Here is a 24,611-nt window from a genome sequence, read left to right as displayed (position 1 = left end):
TCCACGTAACTTGAAAATTCGTATGGGACTGGTATATCATAAAATACCTAACCTCCATTCCTATACGTACTCGGTACACCGGTAGTACATAACCCAAGATAATTCTTTAGCAGCCCCCGTGGATTTAGGAAACCGCGAAAACCCTCTCGGAGCAGGATTTCAATTCCGTTCACCCTGTCGTATCCGGAAAGGAAATACAAGGAGAAAACTCGTTGGATTTATCAAAGAAAAAAAAAAAGTTCAAACAGAATTTTTTTAGCAATAAACTTACGAGTAATTCCTGAATCCATGGATAAAATGCTTAAAAAGCATAAAGGGCATTTGAATAAAGAAAACGACGTAAAAAATGTTAAGGACTATGATGAAGATTCACGTGGAATTGAAAATTAACGAAAATTCAATTTAAAAGAATTTAAGATTCATAGATTCGTGTCATTTGTACACATTAGATTCTACGTACTATGGGTGCACTTTCATGATGCGTATCGCGGTCGCGGCTGCCTGTCAAGATCGATAGTACTCTTGGCATTGGTCATGGGCAGTCGTCGTGTAGTTTCTAAACCGCAGCGACATTTTTACCATCGTTTAGCACAATTCTATCGGATTACCAGGAGCTAAAGCTGCAGAAGATTTAGAAAGCCGGGTATTACGTTGCACGACAGAGTCTTTTCAGATTCAGCTTTCATCTTTATTTCGTTTTATTATTCACGGTCCTACGGAACTCGCAGATTCATTCGGATGTTATCTTTCCCCGTGTGCAATAGTCCATCTGAGAACCCCTGAGAGTCATAGGCGTCAGGAAGACTCCAAATCGCAGGAGAGCGATGGACAAAACGGTAAAGAGTTCACGGCCACGTTTCACAGCTTGTCGTCCGGTCTCCGTTCGTGTCTGGAATTAGGCTCACTTCGGGAGTTTATTATTCCCTCGAGGGAAGCGGCTGGACTCTTGCGGTAAAAAGAGAAAAAAAATTATATTTTAAGAACGAATTAAAAGGACCAGTCCGAGTGGCAGTCGACATACCCGATGCAAGGAGCCGGAATGTCCACAAGGGTCACATGTCGTACAGACGTATGACTTGACATTCATTTCTTATTTTTTCTCTTCCGTCATTTCCTTTGGTCCTTTTACCTACCAATGTATATATGCAATATATTCCTAAGATACATATATATCTTTACCCAGTTCCTCCAAGTAATTGTCAATTCAATTCCAACTCAAAAATCATTATCGTAATCCTCGAGCGTCGCGACGCTCAGAACCGACGCCTCGATTCGTAAATCAGCGCGATAACATATAATGGCATTCCTTTTCGCAGCGATTCCTGCATTGAAATTCGCACCCGTGAAATATCGCAGTGCGGTGTAGAAAGAACATGGTCGTTGAACAAGAGTCGTAAGGGAAGCTGTCATGGAATATAAAAAGAGCGTGTAAGATGTCAGAAAACAAGAACCGCCTTTGATCCTATTCCATATCCCAACCCCATCTACCGGTCCAGCCGTCACCCTCGCCCAAGGGTAGCAAGTAAACAGGAGATAAAGACCAAAACGTTAAAGTGAACGATACAGATTTCTCACCGTATTATTTTTCTTTTTCTTCTTCTTCTTCCCCTTCGCATTCTGCTTCTATATCCTCTTTTCTTTTTTTTTCTCTACCCGGGGATTCCGATCCAAATGCGTATCAGAGGATTAAGTCGGGTCCGCTGGTATATACCGATCTGTTAATTCTTGATTGATAATGCGATGAAAATATTCACGTCAGGCACGTTCACTACTAGATCCCTCGTTACGAGTCGATACGCACGGACGGATGGACAGACGGACAGAGCCGACGGATGGACAGGCGCACCACCAAACCCTCCATCACCGAGCAGACAGCTGTAATTAAGGACTCCGATCACATACCGCACAAATTACCGATTCAATTAATACACCGGGCCCGCCTCGATCTCGGCTTCACCTCGTGCTTCGTCGCTCTCTCAATTTTTTTTCATCGCTCGCTGCTTCTGCTTCTTATTGTACCTCATTTTTTTTTTCAATTTCTTTGGTAATACTTTCTATTTTATTTTCTACCCTCGGCAGCTTCCGTTTAATTTCGGCCCCGTCTCTCGATAACTACGCGAAGGATGACTTTGAAATACGTATTATATTAATGCGCCGAGCTACAGATTTGATCTTCATTTTTTTAAGGGACTTTTAAACACGTCACGGGTGTAAAGTGTCTTTAAGTCGGCAGGGGTTTAATAATTGAAGTAACTGGTGCGAAAATTAAATGATAAGGTAAAGTCGAGCTTGTAACACGGGGTTTGCTAATATCGCGAAATTACGGCTGACCTGGATAATTCTTCGACTAAGGAAACTGCAAGGTACACAAATGGTTTTTCTTTAAATTTTCTCTTATACTCATTCCCTTTTCTTTTCGCTTTATACTATTTAACTTTGTTTCAAATTAATAAATGACGATCCCCAGGGAATTTATCATTATTATTTTAACGTGTGTCACACCTATGTGACGACGTACGATGTATGTTTTTATGCTTTCAGTTTTATCCACTTGGTATTCACCTACTAGATTACACAGTATTTCATGCTTCGGTTTCTTCTTTTCCTTTATCTTGTATTCTCTTAACGAATAGCTGTGCACACGTTACCTTGTTACCCAAGACGAGTATATCCACTTTACAGGACCGAGTGAAAGATTTAAAAAAGAACAGATTACTTGGTCTTCTTCCTTGTTTATTTCATGGTTACCATGGTAACAAAGCAGCGCCGTTCGATCCTAGCGTCAATCCATAGAACTAATCTACCTTGTAAACTTTCTTCATGAACAAACTGGATTGAATGACGGTAATAAATCGAAGAACGGAGAAATAGATACTACATTGTGGCACAAATCTTGATATCAAATAGGAATTAAATGATCGTATTCTATCGTATCGTTAATTCGATAAAGTCAATTAACCGCAATGGCAGTGGATTTTAATCGACGGTAATCAAGGTATGAGAAACCCATAGAAATTCTGATGAATACTAAATTCAACTAGAGGCCCGAGCAACGTAAGGTACCGAGGACGTATTTCGCCATGAGACCTCAATGTTCTCTACTTCGGTAAATGACTTAAGGGCGTGTTCTCAACGGTCCCAGCGTCGCGGCGCTCCTCGCGCTAAAGACTCCTGTTAATTATGAACGAATCGCTCGTTAGTCGTGACGACGTCGACACTATTTTTGTCGCAACCTCCATCGACGAGATTTACAAAAGGGTGACGGATTGATATCTCGTTAAGAAATTATTTAACAGGAAGTCTAGGCCGTAGCTGTATATACAATCCTTATACACTATATAAGTCACCTGCACTTTGTCATTGCGTGTGCATACATATAAACGTATACAAAGATGGCAAGAGTAATGATCATGGGAAATATTTATGATAAACGATAAACAGTAATGAGACAGAAAATCATTAATATCTTGAGTGATTTCGAATGTCTGACTGATGAAAATATAATGAGCACAGTAGATTTGGTCGTTAACTAAAACACCACGTATGCACCTTAGCATACCCCGTATAAAACTATTTTAATTACAACACGCTCATGTTCAACCTGTACATGAAAACTGAATGAAACAAATTGAGTCGACCACATTAATAATTACTGTACATTTGGCTTACCCTGTGCAGGATAAAAATAGTGTAATACAAATTCATTAGTTTCTAAATTTCAAAGCTGGTACTATAAAATTATATGTTGTCAAAGCAACAATGACGGCTTTCATTATACAATTTTATCATAATATATATTTTCGTGATTGACAAATTTTTTACACCGTATATATAGACATTTGTGTATATCGACTGATTCGATTATTATAAAATTTTTTTAATTCTCTAACAACGCACTACGCGTTACGTATATTTGTGTATCCTTGTTTCAACTAGTTATTTACATATCAACGCCATATATAGAGTGAAACGTATCGATGTAAAAAAAAAACGATAGATACTTGAATGGCTCCAGGCCCTCAGTCGACGGCTCTATAAAGCATGCGAATCCGGACTCTCGCTGGATTTATTACATCCGACGAAAAGATGGGGACAAGAGTAAAGAAAAAAAAAATCCAATTTGCAGAAAAACGTAAGATTTTGTAAACACAGTGATAAATGTGAAAAACGATTTTCTGTCTGAATTTTAAGGAAATTTACAAAAGACCGTGTAAACTTCCTCTGTTATTCTTTTACCAGCAATAAGTTGGCAGCGTAAAATACGATCGGGAGCGATACTGCTGTATTTCTATTTCGCAACCAAATATAAAATATCCTAAGCAGGTACTTATGTACACGATGGAGTCTGATCGATAATCGATCAATACGAATGCCATTCAAATGGTCCAGACGACGATTACGTGAATTCGCGAATATTTAGTGTGCACGGACTGGAAGTTGTATTGGTGCTATTCGAACTCGGCTTATCGGGCTTGTATTCTATATGAATAAAAGCTATAATACAGAAGGATGAAGAGGGATACAAAGAAATAGAGGGGGTTTCGATAATATCTAATCGATTTATCGACTCCGACGATACGATTCACCCTTAGATTCCTTAGTAGTATAAAAATTCATAATATCTATTGATAGAAGTAATTCTTAAATTCTAATCTATTCTATTAAATCATTTAAAAAGTCGCTTTTGATTTTGTAATTCACACATATAGATGAACCATGCTGATAAGATTGTAAATTGATAAAAATCTGAAAATCAATCTAATAATTAAATAATTGAACAATTTCTAAATGCAATTTTCTCGTCTACTGCTCTTCGGTACAGGTCCCAAGTCTCAATCATACGTATTCCTAAGAAAGGAACAAACGGAAATTCCGGAAAGGAACAAACGTCACTGGCATTAAATAATTAAATTAACTTCGAAACACAGAATCCACTGTCTTTATCTCAATTGAAGAGATATTAAATTTACAAAAATTCTTTCTTGCCGCCAACATAAATTCCGAGCGCGTTTAAATAGATCGTGCGGATTCGCTCAGCGCCGACTAATTGTCACGTCGAGCAAGACCGTGTAAACAGGATTGGGTTAGGGTGACACGAAAAACATTCCGGGTGTCGTAACGTAATCTGTTTGAGTTTGAAACTTGTTTTCCTTTTTATTTTCTCTGCCTCGCGCGCCCTTACGAGCTACGAGAAAGGAACGTAAGAGGCAGCTTTTTATTTTCACGAGTAGTTCAGCACTTTGGACTTCCTCTCTCAGCCGGGTTCACTGGGATGGAGAATGAGAGTGAGAGAGACAGAGTTTGAGAATTAGTCTTTAAATTCTCGTTGCGTGACAATACGATAATTTAAGGATGGACCGCGAGTTCCTCCTATGAATTCGACCCTCGTCCGTTAATAGCAACAAGTTACTTTTGTCTGTCAGCAAGATAGACTCTACGTCTCTATATTTAACCGAGCGAACCACTAGGACACGAGGAAGCACAAAAGAAAGTAGACTATAATGGCAGGGAAAGGAGTGCAAGAGAAACGCTCCGAAGAACTCTCGTGTCTTCGAGAGACTCGAACGTGTAAAGGACCGTTAAGAAGATAGAAAGAGACTGAGATGGCCAGAGTTCACAGAAGTCGTGTACCCTAACGATTCCATTTGAAATTCAATACAAGAAAAAAGGGCAAAGGATAGCAGCCACAATCCACCCTTATTATCGTGCAAGAGCATGGATTCAATAGTAGTCGAAATATTTCAGAAGCAGTAACACCACCTCAAAGGAAAAAAAAAAAAAAAAACTATAAAACCAAACAAGAGAGGTGTTAACAGACATGGATTTCAGGTGGTTTCTAATTGGTGATAATTTTTCTAGTACTCTGACAACATACCAAGAACCATACCAACTGCTACTGTGTATTCAGAAGTTGAAAAGGAAAAGAAAAAAATGTTCTATCAGACTACTCTGACTGCCGAGGCTTTCCGCCAAAACATTTCCTACACTTTAGGTGTTCCTAAAAACTATCGGAGACTTACGGAACGCACGATAAACTATAATTTTTAACAGCTTCGAAGGATTATCCCTGATTCCATTTTGGCGCTTGGAGTTATATTTTTAGTCGTCGGCTTATACGGCACTCGCGTGCTTGTACCAAGGGGGCAGGGAAGGGGCGGGTGGCAGGAGGGGGGTTGGCTTCGGTTGCGCCTTTGGTAAATACAATTTATTATTATCACGGCAGACCGGAATACCCTGCGGATACAGGTTCCTTCAAAATCTACTTACCAGGAACGATAGGACGTTTATGTATCCTGACAGGCGGGAGGAGAAGAGTAGCGGAGTGAGAAGAAAAAAGAAATGGAGAAAAAGAAGCATGGAAGTAGCTCGTCTTATCTTCAACCCTTACTTACAAAGCATGAATGGCTTATCATTTTCAAAAACATCCCGTTGGCAACTCAGTTTATTTTTATTTTCTCTCCCTTCCACCCTCTCGGTCTTTGCCTCTTTTTTTACACACGGACTGCATATACGAAAATTATGATGAAGCAGAAGAAATTATCTTGGATATTTACTGTGGTAATAAAGCCGCAGCGCTGTCGACACAAGATAAAAGATCCGCTCCTTCCTGCACCAAGTGCATACAGTCGTGCCCATACGATTTATGCTACAGGGTACAGGGTACGTGGGACCTTGCGCATAGCGCGAACTTAACTGGCAAAGGTTTTATTTTTTTTTGTAAATTTAAAAAAATTTTTTCATTTCCTCTTACACAATTGGGAGATTGATCGTTGCGTATTTTGTCTTTGAAGTTGCGACTGGCTGTTACGTTTTTTTTTATTTTCTTTGAAAAATAAATTTTACTGTCAGACAATTAATCGTGCGAGTTTGCGATTCTGTATGTTATCCTACTTTTGGGAAAGTTTTCAGTACTGTTCTGTTATATGTAGATATCTATTTTGCCATTTGAAGAACGATCCAGTGCTCTATTCCCTTAGCGACGTAATAATCTTATGGAGTTACCGTTCTTTATTTTAATATCTTCATCAGATCTTGATCGCTTCCCTATACTGGAGTACTGTCCGCTTAATAGCCTTAGGAATGAATCCCGCATGAAAAATTGGGATTGAGTGTACTAAATTTTGTAATGGATGAATATCAATGAAATATCATGTCTGCGTTGGAGTTATTTAATACTTTAATACCGTAGTCATTAAACTTTATAAATAAATAAGACATACACGATACATTCACAGAGCAATAAAAGTGCCCAAGAAATATCTGTTAGTAAAGTCCTGAGCGATGATTAAAAATGAAGAGTATATTGAAAAAGTTGGATAAATCAAAAAAAAAATATTACCTGCAGCAAAGACAGAAAGAAGCAACCCTATAACAGCTAGGTGTCTCATCTTGGAAAATTTGCCTTGTTAAAAAAGATCACTGTAACACAAATGACAAAAACTACCAAAAGCAAAGCACGCACTGCGCTTGGCAGTACATTTTCCGTGTGCGTCCCGCGCGCGAATGTCTGAGCGCGATAAAGGGGAATCCCCGCGATAAATAATTTTTATGATCTGAAATTTCGCGAGCGTTCACACCACTATGTAAATCCAATAAGATCGTGATGCGGGTAACGATCGGATTGGCCGGATCGCTTTAAGTTTTCATTCAAAAAATCGTCGATCGGCACGAACACGTGGCTCGGATGGAAAAATGATCGCACAGGCAGGACGGCAATGCCGATATGAGTGAACCGGCTCGGCAGCGAGGCTGGCGCTTCGAGACTGAATCCGTGTATGTATCTCGGAGTCTGAGTTCTCAGCCCTACCAGAGTAGCAGAGAGTATGCGGTAACGTATAGATGCTGTTTCTTCCGCCATAAAGCCTATATATAAGTTCTACGTTAGAAACTGGACCTAATATAGCAAAACAATAATAAAATTAATAAACCAAAATAGGCATGTGGTACCGATTGCAAAAATATAGCGATAAGCCTTTCAAAATCTAATCATCTTTGGATACAGGTAGACGGAAAATTTCGACAAGGAAACTGAAAACCAAAATGGCGGCGGCGTCGTCCCGAAGAGAACTTCAACGGAATAAAATGGATTGACGGTACTCCATGGTGCAAGGGATGAAATGACCTTGAAACGTAATTTAGCATCGGTCAATGTCAGAACACTGCGCGGGGATAATAAAGGAGTTTGGAACGAGAATTTTTGATTTTCATGGATACTACGGTATCGTGGATGTACGTGTACATCGCATAGGTCAGGCTAATCACTTCTGCCTGAAACCATTTTCATTGCTCGCGAGCTGATTTTATGGCTCCGTAACCTATTTATAGTAACGGCTTCCCAGCTTTTGCCGTTTGTGGACTCGCGGTCTGGCTATGATTTGCGAAAATATTGTTATGGGATTATTTTTCATGGTAGCCATTTTTACGAGATTCTCAACGCGCTGGGAATTTATCTCATGTGCTTTCAGATTTATATCGGTTTATGGCACCCCTGACGTGACAATATTGACGATGGTATCTACACTCGACGGTGTAAAATATATTTTGATATCTATACTACGATTTCACTGAATTCTCTGTATTTGCAAAACGTTGCAGAACCAACACTGCATAATTGCGTGCAGTGATCTATACCTAATAGGGATATCATTAATGTAGATGATGTGGTTTTACTTAGTTTCGTTTAATTACCATGCGTTATGTACTATTGAAACTATATATTACGTATATTTGATTCCAATACTATTGTATATATGTTACTAGTAATTAATTGTTGTACCATATTGCTATTTTTTATACGTACGTACTATATTAAAGTGTAGGAGTGATAAGAGGTATACCTCTGTTCGTGTATTTTCTTTTGTATGGATGATAAATAATTGCTGACATAAAAATTATTAGAAAAGTATGTTCTTATATGTATAAAAGCCTAGTATAAAACTGACGCGCCTGTGTACAAGCAACCCGTCTTTCTTCAAGAAAAACATATATCCCTAATTTAATATACGTTTTCTGAAGTTCTCATAGCTTTTCTATGCTGTTGTGAAGTTAAATGTAAATTCTAGTGGGCGTATTTACTAGAAGTTCCGGAACCCAATACACTGAAACGTATTTATTTTACAATATAGCGACTGTTTGATCGGCTGCGTCTGAAAAATAAATGATTTTGTAAATTAATATTCTATACGCAAAGTTTGAACATTGTAAAGTCTTAGTTTTCGTAAATAATCTGAGATACGAATATACCGTATAATAATTGATAAAAATTAATTATTATGTTTTCAGTATATACGATTTTAATAGTGGCGACATCGAGCTGATACAAAAGAAACTTATCTGCACTTAGATACCTAAATAACCTGCTGTGAATTCATTATGTCAAAGTGGTTTTAACCGTAGGTAAAGCAGACGCTGGAATCAAGGTAAATCCACAAATCTAGTGTTCAATAGGATTTGGCCGCTTAGCGCTGGACCACGTCGTGGACTCACAAATTCCTACTTCCTGATAATCCAAATGTTAAGGCACATATTTTTGATATGATAATTTGTAAGATCGTGGCAATAGCTGTAATTTAAATATTATGAACAAATTATATGAATTTATAATAATACTTGCTGCTAAATGTAATATATTTATTAATAAGAACCTACCAGCTTTAATAGTTATTAATTGGATCAGGTTTGTAAATAACAGTAACAGCTTTCATGCTGCGTAACCCATATTTAATAAATTTTATATCCTTTACATTAAGAACTAATTTTGTTGCTTCTATTGCTGTAACAGTCTTCAGCTCCTCTTGCGTTAATATTGTTAAGGCATTACTCACAGATTCTGAGACTTCACTTTATCATGCACTATTGATGTAACGCTCACTTCCAAAAAACGTAGAGAACAATGAATCATTAGTTCAATTAGGCAGAAGACTAACTAGAAAAGAATTATACAATATATGTAGAGAGAAGTACCATGTATCTTGTACCAATATTATGAAACAGTTTACTCAACCTTAAATAGAAGATATTTCATGAGGAGAGATTACATGAAATATAACTTTCTAGTTATTATTCATGTCGTCCTGAAAAATAAAATTTGAAATTGTAGACACAAAAACAACGTATAATATTAAACGAAACTTTTATTTGCTGATGAGGCGCAATATAAATATCACAAGTTCAATTGTCTAATTGTAAGTTGTAAAAAAAGATTTCATAACTATCCAGACTGTTAATTTTTATTAAATCCTATCAATAAGGAGATCAAATTATTCGGAATTAACATTTTCCACCCCTAAGTCGAAGAACTAAGTGAAGAGTTGATTCTTTTTGGATATTGTAGTCTGAGAGAGTACGTCCATCTTCAAGTTGCTTTCCAGCAAAAATCAACCTCTGCTGGTCTGGTGGGATTCCCTCTTTGTCTTGAATTTTAGCCTTCACATTTTCTATCGTGTCAGACGCCTCAACTTCAAGGGTGATCGTTTTACCAGTTAACGTTTTAACAAAGATCTGCATTCCACCACGAAGCCTGAGTACCAAATGAAGAGTAGATTCTTTCTGAATATTGTAGTCAGATAATGTTCGGCCATCCTCAAGCTGTTTTCCAGCAAAGATCAACCTCTGCTGATCTGGTGGGATTCCTTCCTTATCTTGAATTTTGGCTTTTACATTTTCAATCGTGTCTGAGGCTTCAACTTCAAGGGTGATGGTCTTTCCTGTAAGAGTCTTGACGAATATCTGCATTCCACCACGGAGACGGAGTACCAGATGAAGGGTGGATTCCTTCTGAATGTTGTAATCAGAAAGAGTGCGGCCGTCTTCAAGTTGCTTTCCAGCAAAGATCAACCTCTGCTGGTCTGGTGGGATTCCTTCTTTGTCTTGAATTTTAGCCTTCACATTTTCTATCGTGTCGGATGCCTCAACTTCAAGGGTGATCGTTTTGCCAGTTAACGTTTTAACAAAGATCTGCATTCCACCACGAAGCCTGAGTACCAAATGAAGAGTAGATTCTTTCTGAATATTATAGTCAGATAATGTTCGGCCATCCTCAAGCTGTTTTCCAGCAAAGATCAACCTCTGCTGATCTGGTGGGATTCCTTCCTTATCTTGAATTTTGGCTTTTACATTTTCAATCGTGTCTGAGGCTTCAACTTCAAGGGTGATGGTCTTTCCTGTAAGAGTCTTGACGAATATCTGCATTCCACCACGGAGACGGAGTACCAGATGAAGGGTGGATTCCTTCTGAATGTTGTAATCAGAAAGAGTACGTCCATCTTCAAGTTGCTTTCCAGCAAAGATCAACCTCTGCTGATCTGGTGGGATTCCTTCCTTATCTTGAATTTTGGCTTTTACATTTTCAATCGTGTCTGAGGCTTCAACTTCAAGGGTGATGGTCTTTCCTGTAAGAGTCTTGACGAATATCTGCATTCCACCACGGAGACGGAGTACCAGATGAAGGGTGGATTCCTTCTGAATGTTGTAATCAGAAAGAGTACGTCCATCTTCAAGTTGCTTTCCAGCAAAGATCAACCTCTGCTGATCTGGTGGGATTCCTTCCTTATCTTGAATTTTGGCTTTTACATTTTCAATCGTGTCTGAGGCTTCAACTTCAAGGGTGATGGTCTTTCCTGTAAGAGTCTTGACGAATATCTGCATTCCACCACGGAGACGGAGTACCAGATGAAGGGTGGATTCCTTCTGAATGTTGTAATCAGAAAGAGTACGTCCATCTTCAAGTTGCTTTCCAGCAAAGATCAACCTCTGCTGATCTGGTGGGATTCCTTCCTTATCTTGAATTTTGGCTTTTACATTTTCAATCGTGTCTGAGGCTTCAACTTCAAGGGTGATGGTCTTTCCTGTAAGAGTCTTGACGAATATCTGCATTCCACCACGGAGACGGAGTACCAGATGAAGGGTGGATTCCTTCTGAATGTTGTAATCAGAAAGAGTACGTCCATCTTCAAGTTGCTTTCCAGCAAAGATCAACCTCTGCTGATCTGGTGGGATTCCTTCCTTATCTTGAATTTTGGCTTTTACATTTTCAATCGTATCAGATGCCTCAACCTCAAGGGTGATGGTCTTCCCAGTCAAAGTCTTCACGAAAATCTGCATGATTTACTGTAAAAAAAAATTTTCCATAAGCAATGATACAAAAAAAATGCTAATACAAGCTTTAATGTCAACTTAACAGTTTTCGATCAATAACGTTGCATTGACGTTCATAAAATGGCGGACGGCTGATTAAATATACGTAAAAAACCATTGTACTAACATTAATTAAGACATAATAGGCATTGAGAAACGGGAAATTTTGAAATTTAGTAAACGTTATATCTAATCAATATAATAATAGAAGAATATGAGCTATTCAATTTAACTGCTTATTCATGGCATAGCGGCAGCCATTTTGATGAAAATGAACTACGTATTTACGCATCATTGCACCACCAGATTTTTACAGATCTAAAAAGTACTAAATTTTATAGAAATATATAAGATCATTATTTTCGTACATTAATAGAATGAAACTGCAACAGTATAAGCTTCACAAACATGGGTGATAGTTGAATATTGTCTAGTCATCAATGGCGTCAAAAGACGTTCACGCCCCAAGGACAAAAGAAACCTACCATGATGTAAAAAATCGAATTCAATTATAAGCCTTTCTGTGAAAATACCAAGTACATTCCTACGAGAAAAGCGGATTACAAATGAACTATACTGTCGACATTTACCTGGTACGTATGTGCTGTGAAATTCGAGAACGAATAATTGATAAACTCGTGTAAAACACTCTTCTGCGCTTCAAGAAACTCTTTGTAACTGGTTCGAGCTCAAGCATTCACCACTTATATATTGACGCTCCCACTACTAAATCGATGAGTGAAGGCGAAACACTATTGGTCAGAAAGAACCGTGGGGAAATTTCATTGGATCACACCATCGACGTCACGACTCCTGATTTTGTCGAATCTTATTGGTTTCTAGAACAAAGCGTAATCTAGAATGTTCTACGCAAATTTTGTGAACACAGAATTCGCAATATTGCTGTTTGTTGATTTACCAAAATAGCATACCTGTCTTTTTACTAGGAATTTATCAAATTCGTGTCTCAAGTATATGTTATATCAGGCGTGTTTCCTTGAATCTCTTGTCGTGAGAGTCTAGATGGCAGCACAATATTTTGCAAACAAAAGACAAATTAAGTTCGTTCCACTCTGTTTCACAACATTGCAATGCTATAAATTTATATATTATGTTTACTATTTTCAAAAGGGATTTTTAATAACAGTTAATCCACATATATACATGTATGCCATTATGTGCTGTGAAGCACAGTTGTCTTTATAAATACACTGGCGTAATTAAAATTCATAAGTAACAACACTACATTTTCATGACACACGAATCTGATATTAACTATAGCATTATACCTCTGTACAGTTCATGACTTAAAAATGTTTGCCGTGATATTGTATGCGCCTCTCATTATGTGACTTCCAGTCAAACTTGTAAAGTCACACCATTACTCATTACTCAGCATTGAGTCAAGCATGGATGATGAAAAAGTATAGCAAAATGTCCTGTTTCTCATTTTTTTCGAGTTTTTATTTGTTGGATAATGGTAACTTTAATTCTCTTTTTGATCCCCATAAGTTTGTTAAAATTTACTTGAATGCCATATGTGTACATACATCGAGTCAAAATTAAGTTCCAATCTCAAATTGGACATGTTACCTTATGGTATAATTGATGAAAACTTTTTACGAAGAAACTTTTCCAAATCATCTTCTGTAGACTAGAGATATGCACCTTGTCACTTTTTCAAAGGTGCCTCGTGTGACGATTCTTGCCGTATATACATATGTAGGTATGCCTCAATCGTCTTATGTAAACTCATTTCCTTCAAAAAAAAATTTGATTAGGCAGTCTGCCAAACCAAACTGTTTACGTATATTCTATGAACGAGTCGCAACAGGCTAAACGTCATAAAAATAACTATGATCCCGATCACGCGAATTTCTAGCCATTCAAAATAAACGATACAACTAATAAATTCGTATCTCTATCATTAGAGACAAGAATACTCGACAATGACTACGTATTCAGTACAGAGGTCACCGATTATTTTTACACTCATTGCGCTACAAGGTCGTAGTTAAAATTTGCAAATATCCACGAAGGCTATTCATTAATAAAATATTTTTAACGCTATCCCGAAATTTCTAGTGTTCAATAATACCCACAATGCCGCATATGTAAAAAAAAACATGCTTATTATAAATGACAAGGTTATCCTGATTATAATTAATTTTTCATTCCACAATGAATCCGAATATCCTGGAATATTTCTAAAGTAAATGAGCAAATGTTAAACAATGTCAGTAATGATAGTTGCTTATACTTTTATTAAACGTCTATCTTAAATACATATGTAAGGTAAAAGTGGAAAAGTGTCCATTTGTATTTTTCCGTTTAAATTTGAATTGCTTTCAAAGTATCATAATAGTAGAACTGTGACCGTTAGACATAGTTGACATCGAGCAATTGCAGAATAACAGTAATACATATGTATGTAGATACCTAAACGTCAATTTGACATGTATTTCAACAACGTGATATTACGACGATAATAAACCTCGGAGTACTAGTATTCCAATAAAAATAAAGATAAATTAAATTAATCAAAACATAAGCCTGCTATCTCGATACGTATAAATGAGATGTTTTGAAATCTAATTTAATGCCGCAAGTGTGATTAATACGCAACGCTTTGATGAAAACAATTTCAGTCTATAATAAATATGCTCGTTTTTGAGAAACAAAACACATTTATTGTTCTCGAGGGATTACATTTCAAACAGCAATACGAATACATAATTAAATAAAAATTAATTAAATCACCCAACATATCCTCTTACAGTTCATCTTTATACCACCTTTACGATTTCATATTGGTTTCTTCATCTTTTTTATTTTGTTAATGTACAATTTGAGATATTACATCGATAATTTACAACGTGTTTAATAGTACGATTATAGATATTATCCACGGATAAATAATGATTGAACGAAGGAACTAAATTTGTGAGATAAAATAACGACGACATGTTTCGTAGAACTTAATGAAATATTTGCTTACACATTCATTATATTTATATAAGTTTTATATATATATACGTACTTATATATGCCTTCAATTCATGTTACACATTGAAAATATGCGAGCACTAATTAGTACGAAGTACGAAATTAGGAACCTCGAAACCGTCATAAATAGAAGGGAGAATCATATCCGAGCGATAAACAAAATTCTAAATAAAACCGAGAATAAAATGTAAGCTCTAGCTCTACAAGTTATACATTTATTTAATTAACAAAGAAAAAAGGATACATCACGTGTTTCTCTCTGTCTCGTAAATCTTAAATCTTATACTGAATTGCCTTCCAAGTACAGCGTGCAGAATACAATGGAGGTTCAGTTATCACTTAACGAAACTTTAATCAAATACAATTTACGTGGTCGATTGATTTATTACGCCAGCATACGTTTTAAGCATGCATGCGTGTGTATAATCATAAGTCAATTGATAATCAGATACCATTTTCCACGTTACATTACATACGAAAAAATTAAATCAAATTTAAAATGAAAAATATTATATAAAACAAGAATTATTGAAGCTACTATTACTTTGAAACCATTCTTACTGACTACCGCAAATATTCATCTATCATTGGGACTCAGGCACATTGTCAAAAATATATATGAAAAATGCAGGGCATGTGGTAATTGAATTAAACAAAGATACGTAATTGTTCTCTTAGACATATTCGGTTTATTCAATGATGGTTTCAAAATACAACAGCAGAGTCATACATTGGATGTCAAATGATTTCTCAATAAAAAAAAAAACAGCGCAGCTTTTGTTTCCTAAACGTCTCTTTCAAGAATCATTTTGACATGCTTACTTTTTCGAAAACCACGAACTACGTCAGGTTGATAGGAATCGTAAACACGTGCGCTCAACCCTGGTCGACCATTTAAAGCACCTAAATTCACAGTGAGCCACTAAAATAACTACTAAATTTCTCAGCAATCTTCTACGTGGATCAACGCACGATCTATAAAACCTATGTTTAAACGCGATCGTAAGTAATTCTCAGTGCTTGGTTCATTTCTGCATTTTCGTACGATTACACACACAACATACACATCAAGGCGCGATACAAACTACGTCTACGCTTAAATTGAAAACTTATAAATCAATAATTCACGTTGCTTTGAAACTGGACACCATCTCTCTCGATTCCTATGAACTGCCATGATTCATTTTATTCTCTTGAACCTTCGTATAACCCATTGTGACTCTTTTTTTTTGGAACAAAGCTAAATATAGATAAATTCAAACTAATCAATCATCTGTCGTCTCGTTCAATGAAAGCCTAGTGCTGGCGTAGTTAATCGTACCAATTGCCTGTTCGTGCAGGATTTCTTAATGCCAGTTGTTCCTGCAAATTCAGTCGAGCGCGTCGTCCTAGAGATACGAGATGGACAGGACAGGCACACTGTTCTATGCGATACGAGAAAGCCGATTGGAGAAATCAATTAACGTATATTCACATATGCGAGCTGCCTGATATGAACGAATTGTGTCCATTTCCTTTTTTATGAGGATACTACAAGAGAAACTACGCGCGTCATCTAGTTTTTCTCTTCTTTTCTGTTCCTATTTGCGATCTTGACATTGTTGCTTCTCGTTGTTATTTTCTCACCCTCTTCCCTATTCTGCTCCCAACTTTTCTCTCTGTCTCTGATTCTCCCTACAATTCTTCGACTCACCGACGCCTTTTTCTTTAAACAAGCAATTGACACAAGGGACAAATGTCTCTTAGAATTTATATAAATTATACTTAATCAGTAAAGTGAATGTTTTGGTGGATCTACTTGGCGTCCGTCTCCATCTTCATCTCCTCAGCTTTCTTGTCCTTTTTCGACGCCTCGCTATCAGTACCCTCGCCATTGCTATTATCACGTCGTCGTTTTCGAGTAAAGCGGCTACCCTTGTATTTCGGTGGCGGCAGCTGCTCCATACCCAGGACTTTGTGAATCTGCCGGAATGCGACTAGTCTGAGGGCATGTTGCGCAGACGCAGTGATGTCTTCTCGCTGCTGAGCACTCATGCTTCCTATCGCATCGACCGGCTCTTTCTCACAAGGATCCAGCAGACCTAAAACACGTAACGCTGATTAATATTTCACAATTCATTTACAGCTTTCACCTTTCGCGTAAAAATAAGAAAAGATCAGTCTGCCAAAATCATCTTAGACATAAAGCTAACACTGCTTAAGATACAAGAGAGCAAAATACTTGTTCTCAGGATCAGCAAGCAGCTTTGCAGTATTCTCAGTCTCGTCATCGGCTCATCATTTCGTTCCATAGAAAATGCCATCTAAATAAAATCTAACAAGTGTATTCTTACCTGGGCTACCTGGAAGCAGAATTCCACCAGCCACGCATTCTAAAAGTCGTCTAAGCGCTTCACCAGGACTCAGTGGACCACCAGCTGTGCTGATTACCTTCTCAGTGAGCAACTCCAAAGCCTGTTCAATAATATCAATATTTCAGATTAATGTATTTCCGATATATCCAACTGTTAGTTCAGTCCCAATATAAATCTACTGACCCAAGGGTTCAGAGGTCCCCACGTTGGCACTCGATTGCAGAGGTCACGCATTATGCGAATCACCATTACACAGCTCTGGAGGGACGTTGCTCTAGCCTGCGAAAGAGGATTGAAAACTCAAAGCCGTGTAATTATACGCTGTTGTAATAACCACTTATCCATTCGGCGTGACAATAAACCCTATACTAACTTCTGTTTTGCTTTGTGTGGGCTTTAGCTATCCTCCCAGCCTCGTGTCCTATGCACCCTAACTATTGTTATAGCCCATATCAATATTACCGGGTGTTTACCGATCGTGCCTTGCAATTAGACAAACAAATGACCTATCAGTGCATAACGAACACGTGATAAAAATATATCTATCATGATAACCTTTGTCTTTAGTCTATCCGGGACGATCATCGTGATAAAAACACCCGGTACACTCATGACACAACTGTGTGTTTGTGCTTGTCTGTCTCGTAATGTTCAACAGTGCTCGCCACTAATTGAGTCCGTTTTATTGTTACCTTCTAGATTATATCTTTTAATTATTATTAAACCAAAGCGATGCGATTGCACTAAGTTTGGTCATTCTCTAAGACAGACCTAGAACAGACTCAGTATAGGCTACGGCGCGATAACTCTCGATCCAGAATAATCAATTGGCTTAATCGAAAAAACGTTTCCGATCGGTTTCAAATAAAATAAATAAAACTATACTCTCATCCGAGATCTGAGACTTGTATTACGAGATATATTGCGTTTTACGAGCAGTCCCCTATTATTCTGGATGTTGCCGATCAGAGACATAGCAGACGTAAATACTACCGATGCTGAGAGCCGACATCGGGTTTTATTTACATACTGCTTAAGCTCCTTGCCCGATATAGAACCATATCTGATCGCATTGTTGATGCAGGTTATTCCAATTCCTGGCAGTTAACACATTCATCGCACATACGAATGATTATCATTAACTGTAAAGTCGACGACAAAGCATCCACACCGCTTCTTGTCTAGATTTGAATCTCTCTTGGACTTCTCCGAAGTTTCATAGAAGCTAAAACTTGAGTCAAAATGAAAAAAAATAGTCAAAGTAAAAGAAAACGTGTCTAACGGACTTTAGAGAGAGAAAAAACTTTAAGATCCAATAAGCAATGGTTCAGAACGCACGTCGACACGACAGAATAATCAGGCATCAAATGCGAGCAAACAAGCATCGTTCAGGCTGATACATGCCACAACAGGATTGATAATCATAAAATAAAATTGTCACAAGGCTGGAAGTTCTAAGACTGCTCTTCTTACTCTTTTCTCTTTCTCGTATATATTAGAGATATAGAAGGACAAAGTTGTACGCGTGACGCGGGTTAGAAGAGAGAATAAAACAGAAAAATTGTACGCGAATGAGTCTGCGAGTGAGCATAGAAACGAAACGAACGTACGAACGAGCGATCTCGCCGAAGATTGGCGTTTAGACAATTTGAAACCTTTGAACTGAGAGTTGATTGATTCAAACCTGAAACCACTTGGCATGCCTGAGTGCAGCTAAAGCCTCCAAACACTTAGCCTTGGGAAGTACGTCTGGTGGGTCTGGTTTGGTCACGGCAGGCGTCGCCGGCGTCGTTTGCGGCTGTGCAGCTCCCTGTTGCTGTTGTCCAGCATTATCTGAGATTCCAACAAAGAAAGCACAACACGCTTAGACAACACTTAGAGTGTTTGATCATGCCCAGAGCTTGGGAGTGTCCCTCTATTTCTTTCTTTCCTTTTTTTCTATTTTATAATCTCATTTGCTTTTCTTTCTTTCGTTCTCTTTGTTCTTGTTGCTCTTGTACTATTTCATCTATTTATCTGTTTTATACGCATTCCAACAGCTCAAGCGCAGGTTCGCCCGAGAGCGATAGAAAAAAAAAAATCCGACAAAACATGTTATCGTACGGAATAAAAGTAATTACGTTCGAATGTAGTACGCAGCGACGCGCGAAACTCTCTTATTCGTATTCGTCCTCCTTCTTCCCTGCGGAACGATCGAAAAATCTCGGATGAATTTTGATAGTGTTACCGACCCACCATTTATTGGGAGTAGCACAATCAATCACGAGATCAAAATCGTAACCAGGGCCTCAAGATAACGCACGAGAGTATCGACACCGTCGAGCTTACGGCACTCGACGATATTGTATAGAGGGTGTATTTTCATTGTTTATGCATGATCAAAAAGTCCATAGTTTTAAGATTGCCTCAGCGTTGTTTTCGTATCCGAAAGCGTGTCCACGTTAAGCGTGATGACTCGAGTGGTTCTTCTTCGAAGGTGAATTCTCATTGGAAGATTGGATTTCCGACGGCTTAAGAATTTTTGCGCGCACGTATAAAGTATTGACGAGTGAAGATAATAATTTACGGACTTTCCTATGAAATTAAAGATAATGAACGAAAGTGCCGTGTTGATCAAGAGAGAAGAATCATGCTCTAGTTTAACCTATTAATCACGTTTCTCTTGTATTTAATCACTTCCGGTTTGATTATTGCTATCCTTTCCGTCGAAGAACCTTCACGCGATACGACACCGATCAACGCTTTCACGCTCGTCTAAGCATTCTTTTGGAATAAAAGATTTCGTGGACACACTAAAAGTGCAGCTGTATCGAGAAGGAAGTTAACGTCATTATGCCTGAGATCGTATGTACACATACTGGCAACCCCTGTTGTCCTTGGCTGCCACCGCGGCTTCCTGGTGCTTAAAAAAAATTTACAGAAAATCTTCCAGGCCATGAAAAGAACAAACGAAATTAGAGAAACCGTTTGGGCGCTAGTAGCGAGGCGAAACTGTCGAGAAAATAAAAAATGTGCTTTTTCTACAGGCAGTTCTTCTCGTGAGATCCTTATACGCATTATCCTTTTCTTGGCCGTCGTCATTAGTATCAAACGATTGAATCACCTGCTGGTGTTGGTGTCTTTGGCGTCTCGCGCATCAATGGACTCGTCAACGTCACGCTTACAGTTACAGTTCCACCAGACACTGTCAGTGCAGCAGATTCCGGATGTTTCCCCACGTTGTAAGTGTCCTCTGGAGCGACGCTTTTCAGCTGTGCTGGTAAAATCTCAGCCACTTTATTCAGGAGCGTTCTGAAATTCAAAATTGCGGATTTGTTATTTTCTTTTAGAAAAAAAATATATAATGCTGAACTTCGGACGGCATCTACCTGGTTGGCTTTTCAGCGCACAGTACTACAAGACAAACATGGTTGTCTCCGGACAATAAGAGACCCTTGGCAAGATTCCCAACGCGCATCACACCGCGAAGTATTCTTGAATCTTCTTTTTCCTTTTGGAACGAGAAGAGGTTTCCGTCACTTCCGTCCTCCTTCTGCGGCGTGGTCGCTTTCTTCTTCTCACCCTCTTCTTTCTTAACAATGTCTGTATTAACTGGTGGTGTTGTCGTATTGCTGGTGGTAGTTGTGGTCGTGGTCGTGGGGGCAGCCGAGGGTGCGACTGTAGCGGCAGCAGCTACCGGAGGTGCAGCAATCACAGGTGCCGTTGCGTTTGGAGTTGCTGCGGGTGGCAGTTTCTTACCTGAAGCAAGATCATCGCCTTGAGACGAGATGTATTTTACATGAAATTATATTGAACGAGCGAAGTTAAGAGGAAGCAAAGAATACTTACTAGTTTCGGCTAAAGTGTCTGAAACAAACTTCAGAGCTTTCTCAGTGTGCGAAACAATTTTCTGAACTGCCTGCAGTTCCTCTTCCTTGGGATAAATCGTCGAATGATGAGCCAGAACGTGTTTGTCGTCGGAAGAATCCGGTCGTCTCTGAGGTCCAGGGAACATCATCATAGGTGGAGGCCCAGGGAATGGTCGTGGCATTGGAGGTGCACCTGGACCGCGTCCATAACGTCTATACCATTCATAATATTCACATTCCTCTTCGTATCGTCGCCTCTCTTCCCAATATATCATCTCCTCGTCCATCATTGGACCCATAGGTCCCATGGGTCCCAACTGATTTATTTCTTCTCTACGTCTCATATATTCATCTCTCATTTGCTGTCTACGAAGCTTCTCCTCGAGCATTTTTCTCTGCTTGAGGCTCGGCTTCATATCGACGACGAGATCCGGATTAACCTTCTTCTTGTAGGCGAATCTATGGCGTCTGCCCTTCATGTGCATATCCTTTGCATTAGGATCATTGAAGCGACACTCACATAGCTTACAATTAAAGCTTATGATTTTTCCATCCTCCGATTTGTTCTCTTCAATATATTCCTGTCCTACTGGCTGTATGTCTTTCTCGTCGACCACAGCTTCCTCAACAGTGTCTTCAACAGCTGCTTCCTCTGTCTTGACTTCAGCTGGCTGACCTGTATTCACTGTGCCTAAATTACCAGCTGTGAATTCACAAAAGAAAAAAATTTGAAGCATGATCTCTTCTGTACAGCAGAATTTATGCGTATGGACACGTGATACTTACAGGCGACGAAGTTAATTTTTGGTGTCGCCGTGACTGTTGGTTTTTTAGCAGTCGCCGTTTTAACTGCCACGGCTGGTTTTGGATTTAGGACGGTCGGATCTGCACTAGGGATGGGTTTCCCAAGTTTGGTATGCAGTTTAACGACCTTCTGATGCTTGGCGCCTCTGATGTGGGCTGCGTAGGCATCGTTGCCGGTACAGGTGACATCGCAGAGCTCACAGCGTAGAGAATTTCCAGCTCCACGAGCTGGCGGTTGTTGTGGCACCTTGAGGGACGCTTCCTTCTTCTTGTGTTTCTGACCTTCTAAGTGCTCGCGATACGTTTGGGGACCGGCACAGCTGATCTTACAGACATCGCAATAGTGCAGCTGCTGAGGTTTCGGCGGCTGCTTCGGCCGCATCGGTTTCATTCCTCCACCGCCAGCTCCGAACCCCTTCCGTCCGTAGCCCTGCCAACCTCCAGTCTTCTGGTTAGTCGAATTGCTGTTTGCACTCTGTTGGGCTACATACATAGTCGCAGCGCTATAAAGCGCTGCGTCGTAGCCGGAATACGTTGTACTCGCCGTTTCTAGGGGAAATGAAATTGAAACCTCAAACTTGGGAGGAGTCGAATTTTTCAATTTACGAAACAACTTTACATTCGATTTCTCGTTAACTAATTATTGCAAGATCCGCGCGAGAAAGAATGGCAAACGTATCGCGAGCGCTCAACGAAAATCAAATAAATTGAGCGACTTTCGATTATTTCTTTATTTCTATTGCAACAAGTTCATCCAGAAGTGGAAGTGATATTTAATCAAGAGATCGGATTGCCGAATCATCATGCACGTGTGAGAGTCACGACCATCATCCTAGGACACAAAATACTTGCATCCTTAAGATTCAGAACAGACAAACACACGGTCGGTCTCGTCATCGTCTCGTCATTTCTCGCCCTTCCACTTCTTCGACATATCAATCCGAAAATCAGAGGGTCAATTTCATATCGTTGGTTTGTTCGAAGGACAAAACTCCTTTGAGAATGAACGTACGTAGTAACAAACAGTACTTGGCGTCAGCACAATAGCGAGTATATAAACATTAAAGAAACTTACTATTTGTCGCTGTAGAAGCAGTGGCTGCCGGTGTTGCTGGTGCTGTGTAGCCTGAAGAATAGGTAGCACTTTGCGTTGGATTGGACTGCTGATAAACTGTACTCGAAGCTTGGTAAGTTTTAGCTTGTCCAGTAGTCGTAGCTTGTCTTGCAGTACCTGTATAGGCACTGGTCGTGCTGTAAGCAGGTTTCGCTGCCTGATAATGAGTCTCAGTAGTTGTGTATGTTGCAGCTGCTGCTGCAGGTTGTTGGTAATAAGTTTTGGTGGCGTCATAGGTGGCTGCAGGAGCAGCCCTCCCGTATCCGTAGTCGTATGTTTGCGCTACGGTACCCGGATTCGCGGCTGGAGAATAGAAACGACGGTAAGTCCCTTGCAGTTGCGAGTCAGTAGATTGGAGTCCATATGATGTAAGCACAACAGAAGATTTACCGGCGTATGTCGTCCCAGTGGCAGCTGCCGCTGCCGCTGCTTGATAAGTTTCATATCCAGTGGCCGCGGCGGCAGCAGGCCGCTGGGTGTATGTGGCCGCTGTAGCCGCTGGTGTTACCGCGTATCCCGCTTGGCCGGTCTGATAGGCGGCTGCGCTGGTCGCCCTGTTTCCAAGAGAAGATGCAATAGAACAAAGTACTCGGTGTGGAAAAGGATATCAATAACAGTAAGAGGAAAATAAGGACTAGAAGGGAAGCAGGACGAAAGTCAACAGCAAAGTTCGGCGTTCTCGTTAACGCATCAAGAGACGCTCGATGGACGCTATAGCCGAATAGAGAAATGGCGGTCCGACCGGCAAAGTTCGCGTGCACCGAGCTTCTCCGTTGTCTATCGCCTGCGAGGATACCGCTTCTTTCCGATTTATCCGTCACACTTAAAGCTAATCACTTAACGCTATTGGTATTCAATCGAACTCGTACCCATATTGCGTTCCGCCGTGTGTAAACCCGAAATAATTGTTCTGAGCCATCCTTCCTCGCAGAGAATCCCGGAAAGAAGGACAATGGAGGAAGTCGTAGGGCGTGCCAGAAACTCAACAGAATGGCGGCGCTGAAGCGGCTCCTATTGGCTTTTCTGTTAGAGCCAGACACTAGATTGGCGAAAACCCTGTGATCTCATTGGCCGCTTCCACAAGAGCCAAGGAACACTCGAATGCCGCTGACGAACTCCACCTCGACGTTAATGCATGTCGAATCCGCAAGATATTTTACCGCGCGAAACTGATAGCCGGCCAAGAAATAATCATGCTTCTAGGCGAATATTTATTCACTTACCGCAGGTCCCTTGTCACTTCTGGGCACCCGTGACAACCATGTACTTTACTATATAATAAAGCTTTGCTAAAGCAGTAAGCGACCTGCGGCTAGGCTCCGGTCTGCGCAACGAAAAGCCAGTTTTAGA

General features: G+C 39.5%; 3 protein-coding genes across 6 annotated transcripts in view; all 3 read right to left on the bottom strand.

The window, feature by feature from the left end:
- Nucleotides 1-10,126, bottom strand: part of LOC107272577 (fibrillin-3) — a 46,571-nt gene extending 36,445 nt beyond the window's left edge. Inside the window, exons 1-4 of one of the 2 annotated variants that reach the window (XM_015749852.2) lie at nucleotides 10,004-10,126; nucleotides 9,649-9,925; nucleotides 9,348-9,562; nucleotides 7,340-9,146 (exon numbers count right to left, since the gene is read on the bottom strand). In XM_015749852.2, coding sequence (XP_015605338.1) covers nucleotides 7,340-7,388 — 49 coding nt within the window. In that variant the 5' untranslated portion in view covers nucleotides 7,389-9,146; nucleotides 9,348-9,562; nucleotides 9,649-9,925; nucleotides 10,004-10,126. Of the gene's footprint in view, nucleotides 1-7,339; nucleotides 9,147-9,347; nucleotides 9,563-9,648 lie in introns of both variants that reach the window. The other variant, XM_015749854.2, reaches the window with a different exon arrangement.
- LOC107272609 (polyubiquitin-C) lies at nucleotides 10,116-12,872 on the bottom strand. The gene is made up of 2 exons (XM_015749920.2): nucleotides 12,726-12,872; nucleotides 10,116-12,108 (listed from the first exon to the last, which is right to left on the bottom strand). The coding sequence occupies exon 2, from the start codon at nucleotides 12,100-12,102 to the stop codon at nucleotides 10,270-10,272; it is 1,833 nt and encodes a 610-aa protein (XP_015605406.1). The 5' UTR covers nucleotides 12,103-12,108; nucleotides 12,726-12,872; the 3' UTR covers nucleotides 10,116-10,269.
- A 2,932-nt stretch (nucleotides 12,873-15,804) lies between these two features.
- LOC107272593 (zinc finger RNA-binding protein) lies at nucleotides 15,805-24,602 on the bottom strand. 3 transcript variants are annotated; one of them, XM_015749890.2, is made up of 11 exons: nucleotides 24,131-24,602; nucleotides 23,652-23,815; nucleotides 23,223-23,564; nucleotides 22,130-22,696; nucleotides 21,324-22,046; nucleotides 20,864-21,251; nucleotides 20,599-20,786; nucleotides 19,180-19,328; nucleotides 17,679-17,774; nucleotides 17,475-17,595; nucleotides 15,805-17,222 (listed from the first exon to the last, which is right to left on the bottom strand). In XM_015749890.2, the coding sequence occupies exons 1-11, from the start codon at nucleotides 24,178-24,180 to the stop codon at nucleotides 16,936-16,938; spliced, it is 3,075 nt and encodes a 1,024-aa protein (XP_015605376.1). In that variant the 5' UTR covers nucleotides 24,181-24,602; the 3' UTR covers nucleotides 15,805-16,935. The 3 variants fall into 3 exon arrangements, with proteins under 3 accessions (XP_015605376.1, XP_015605385.1, XP_015605394.1); XM_015749899.2 differs by having other exon boundaries at nucleotides 20,864-21,233; XM_015749908.2 differs by having other exon boundaries at nucleotides 22,130-22,585.
- Between the last annotated feature and the right edge of the window lie 9 nt (nucleotides 24,603-24,611).

This window comes from Cephus cinctus, unplaced genomic scaffold (genome assembly GCF_000341935.2).
Source record: "Cephus cinctus unplaced genomic scaffold, Ccin1 Ccin1_scaffold0087, whole genome shotgun sequence".
Classification (NCBI taxonomy): Eukaryota; Metazoa; Arthropoda; class Insecta; order Hymenoptera; family Cephidae; genus Cephus; species Cephus cinctus.
The sequence above is the reverse complement of the archived record's forward strand: the minus strand, read 5'-3'. Positions and strand labels throughout refer to the sequence as shown.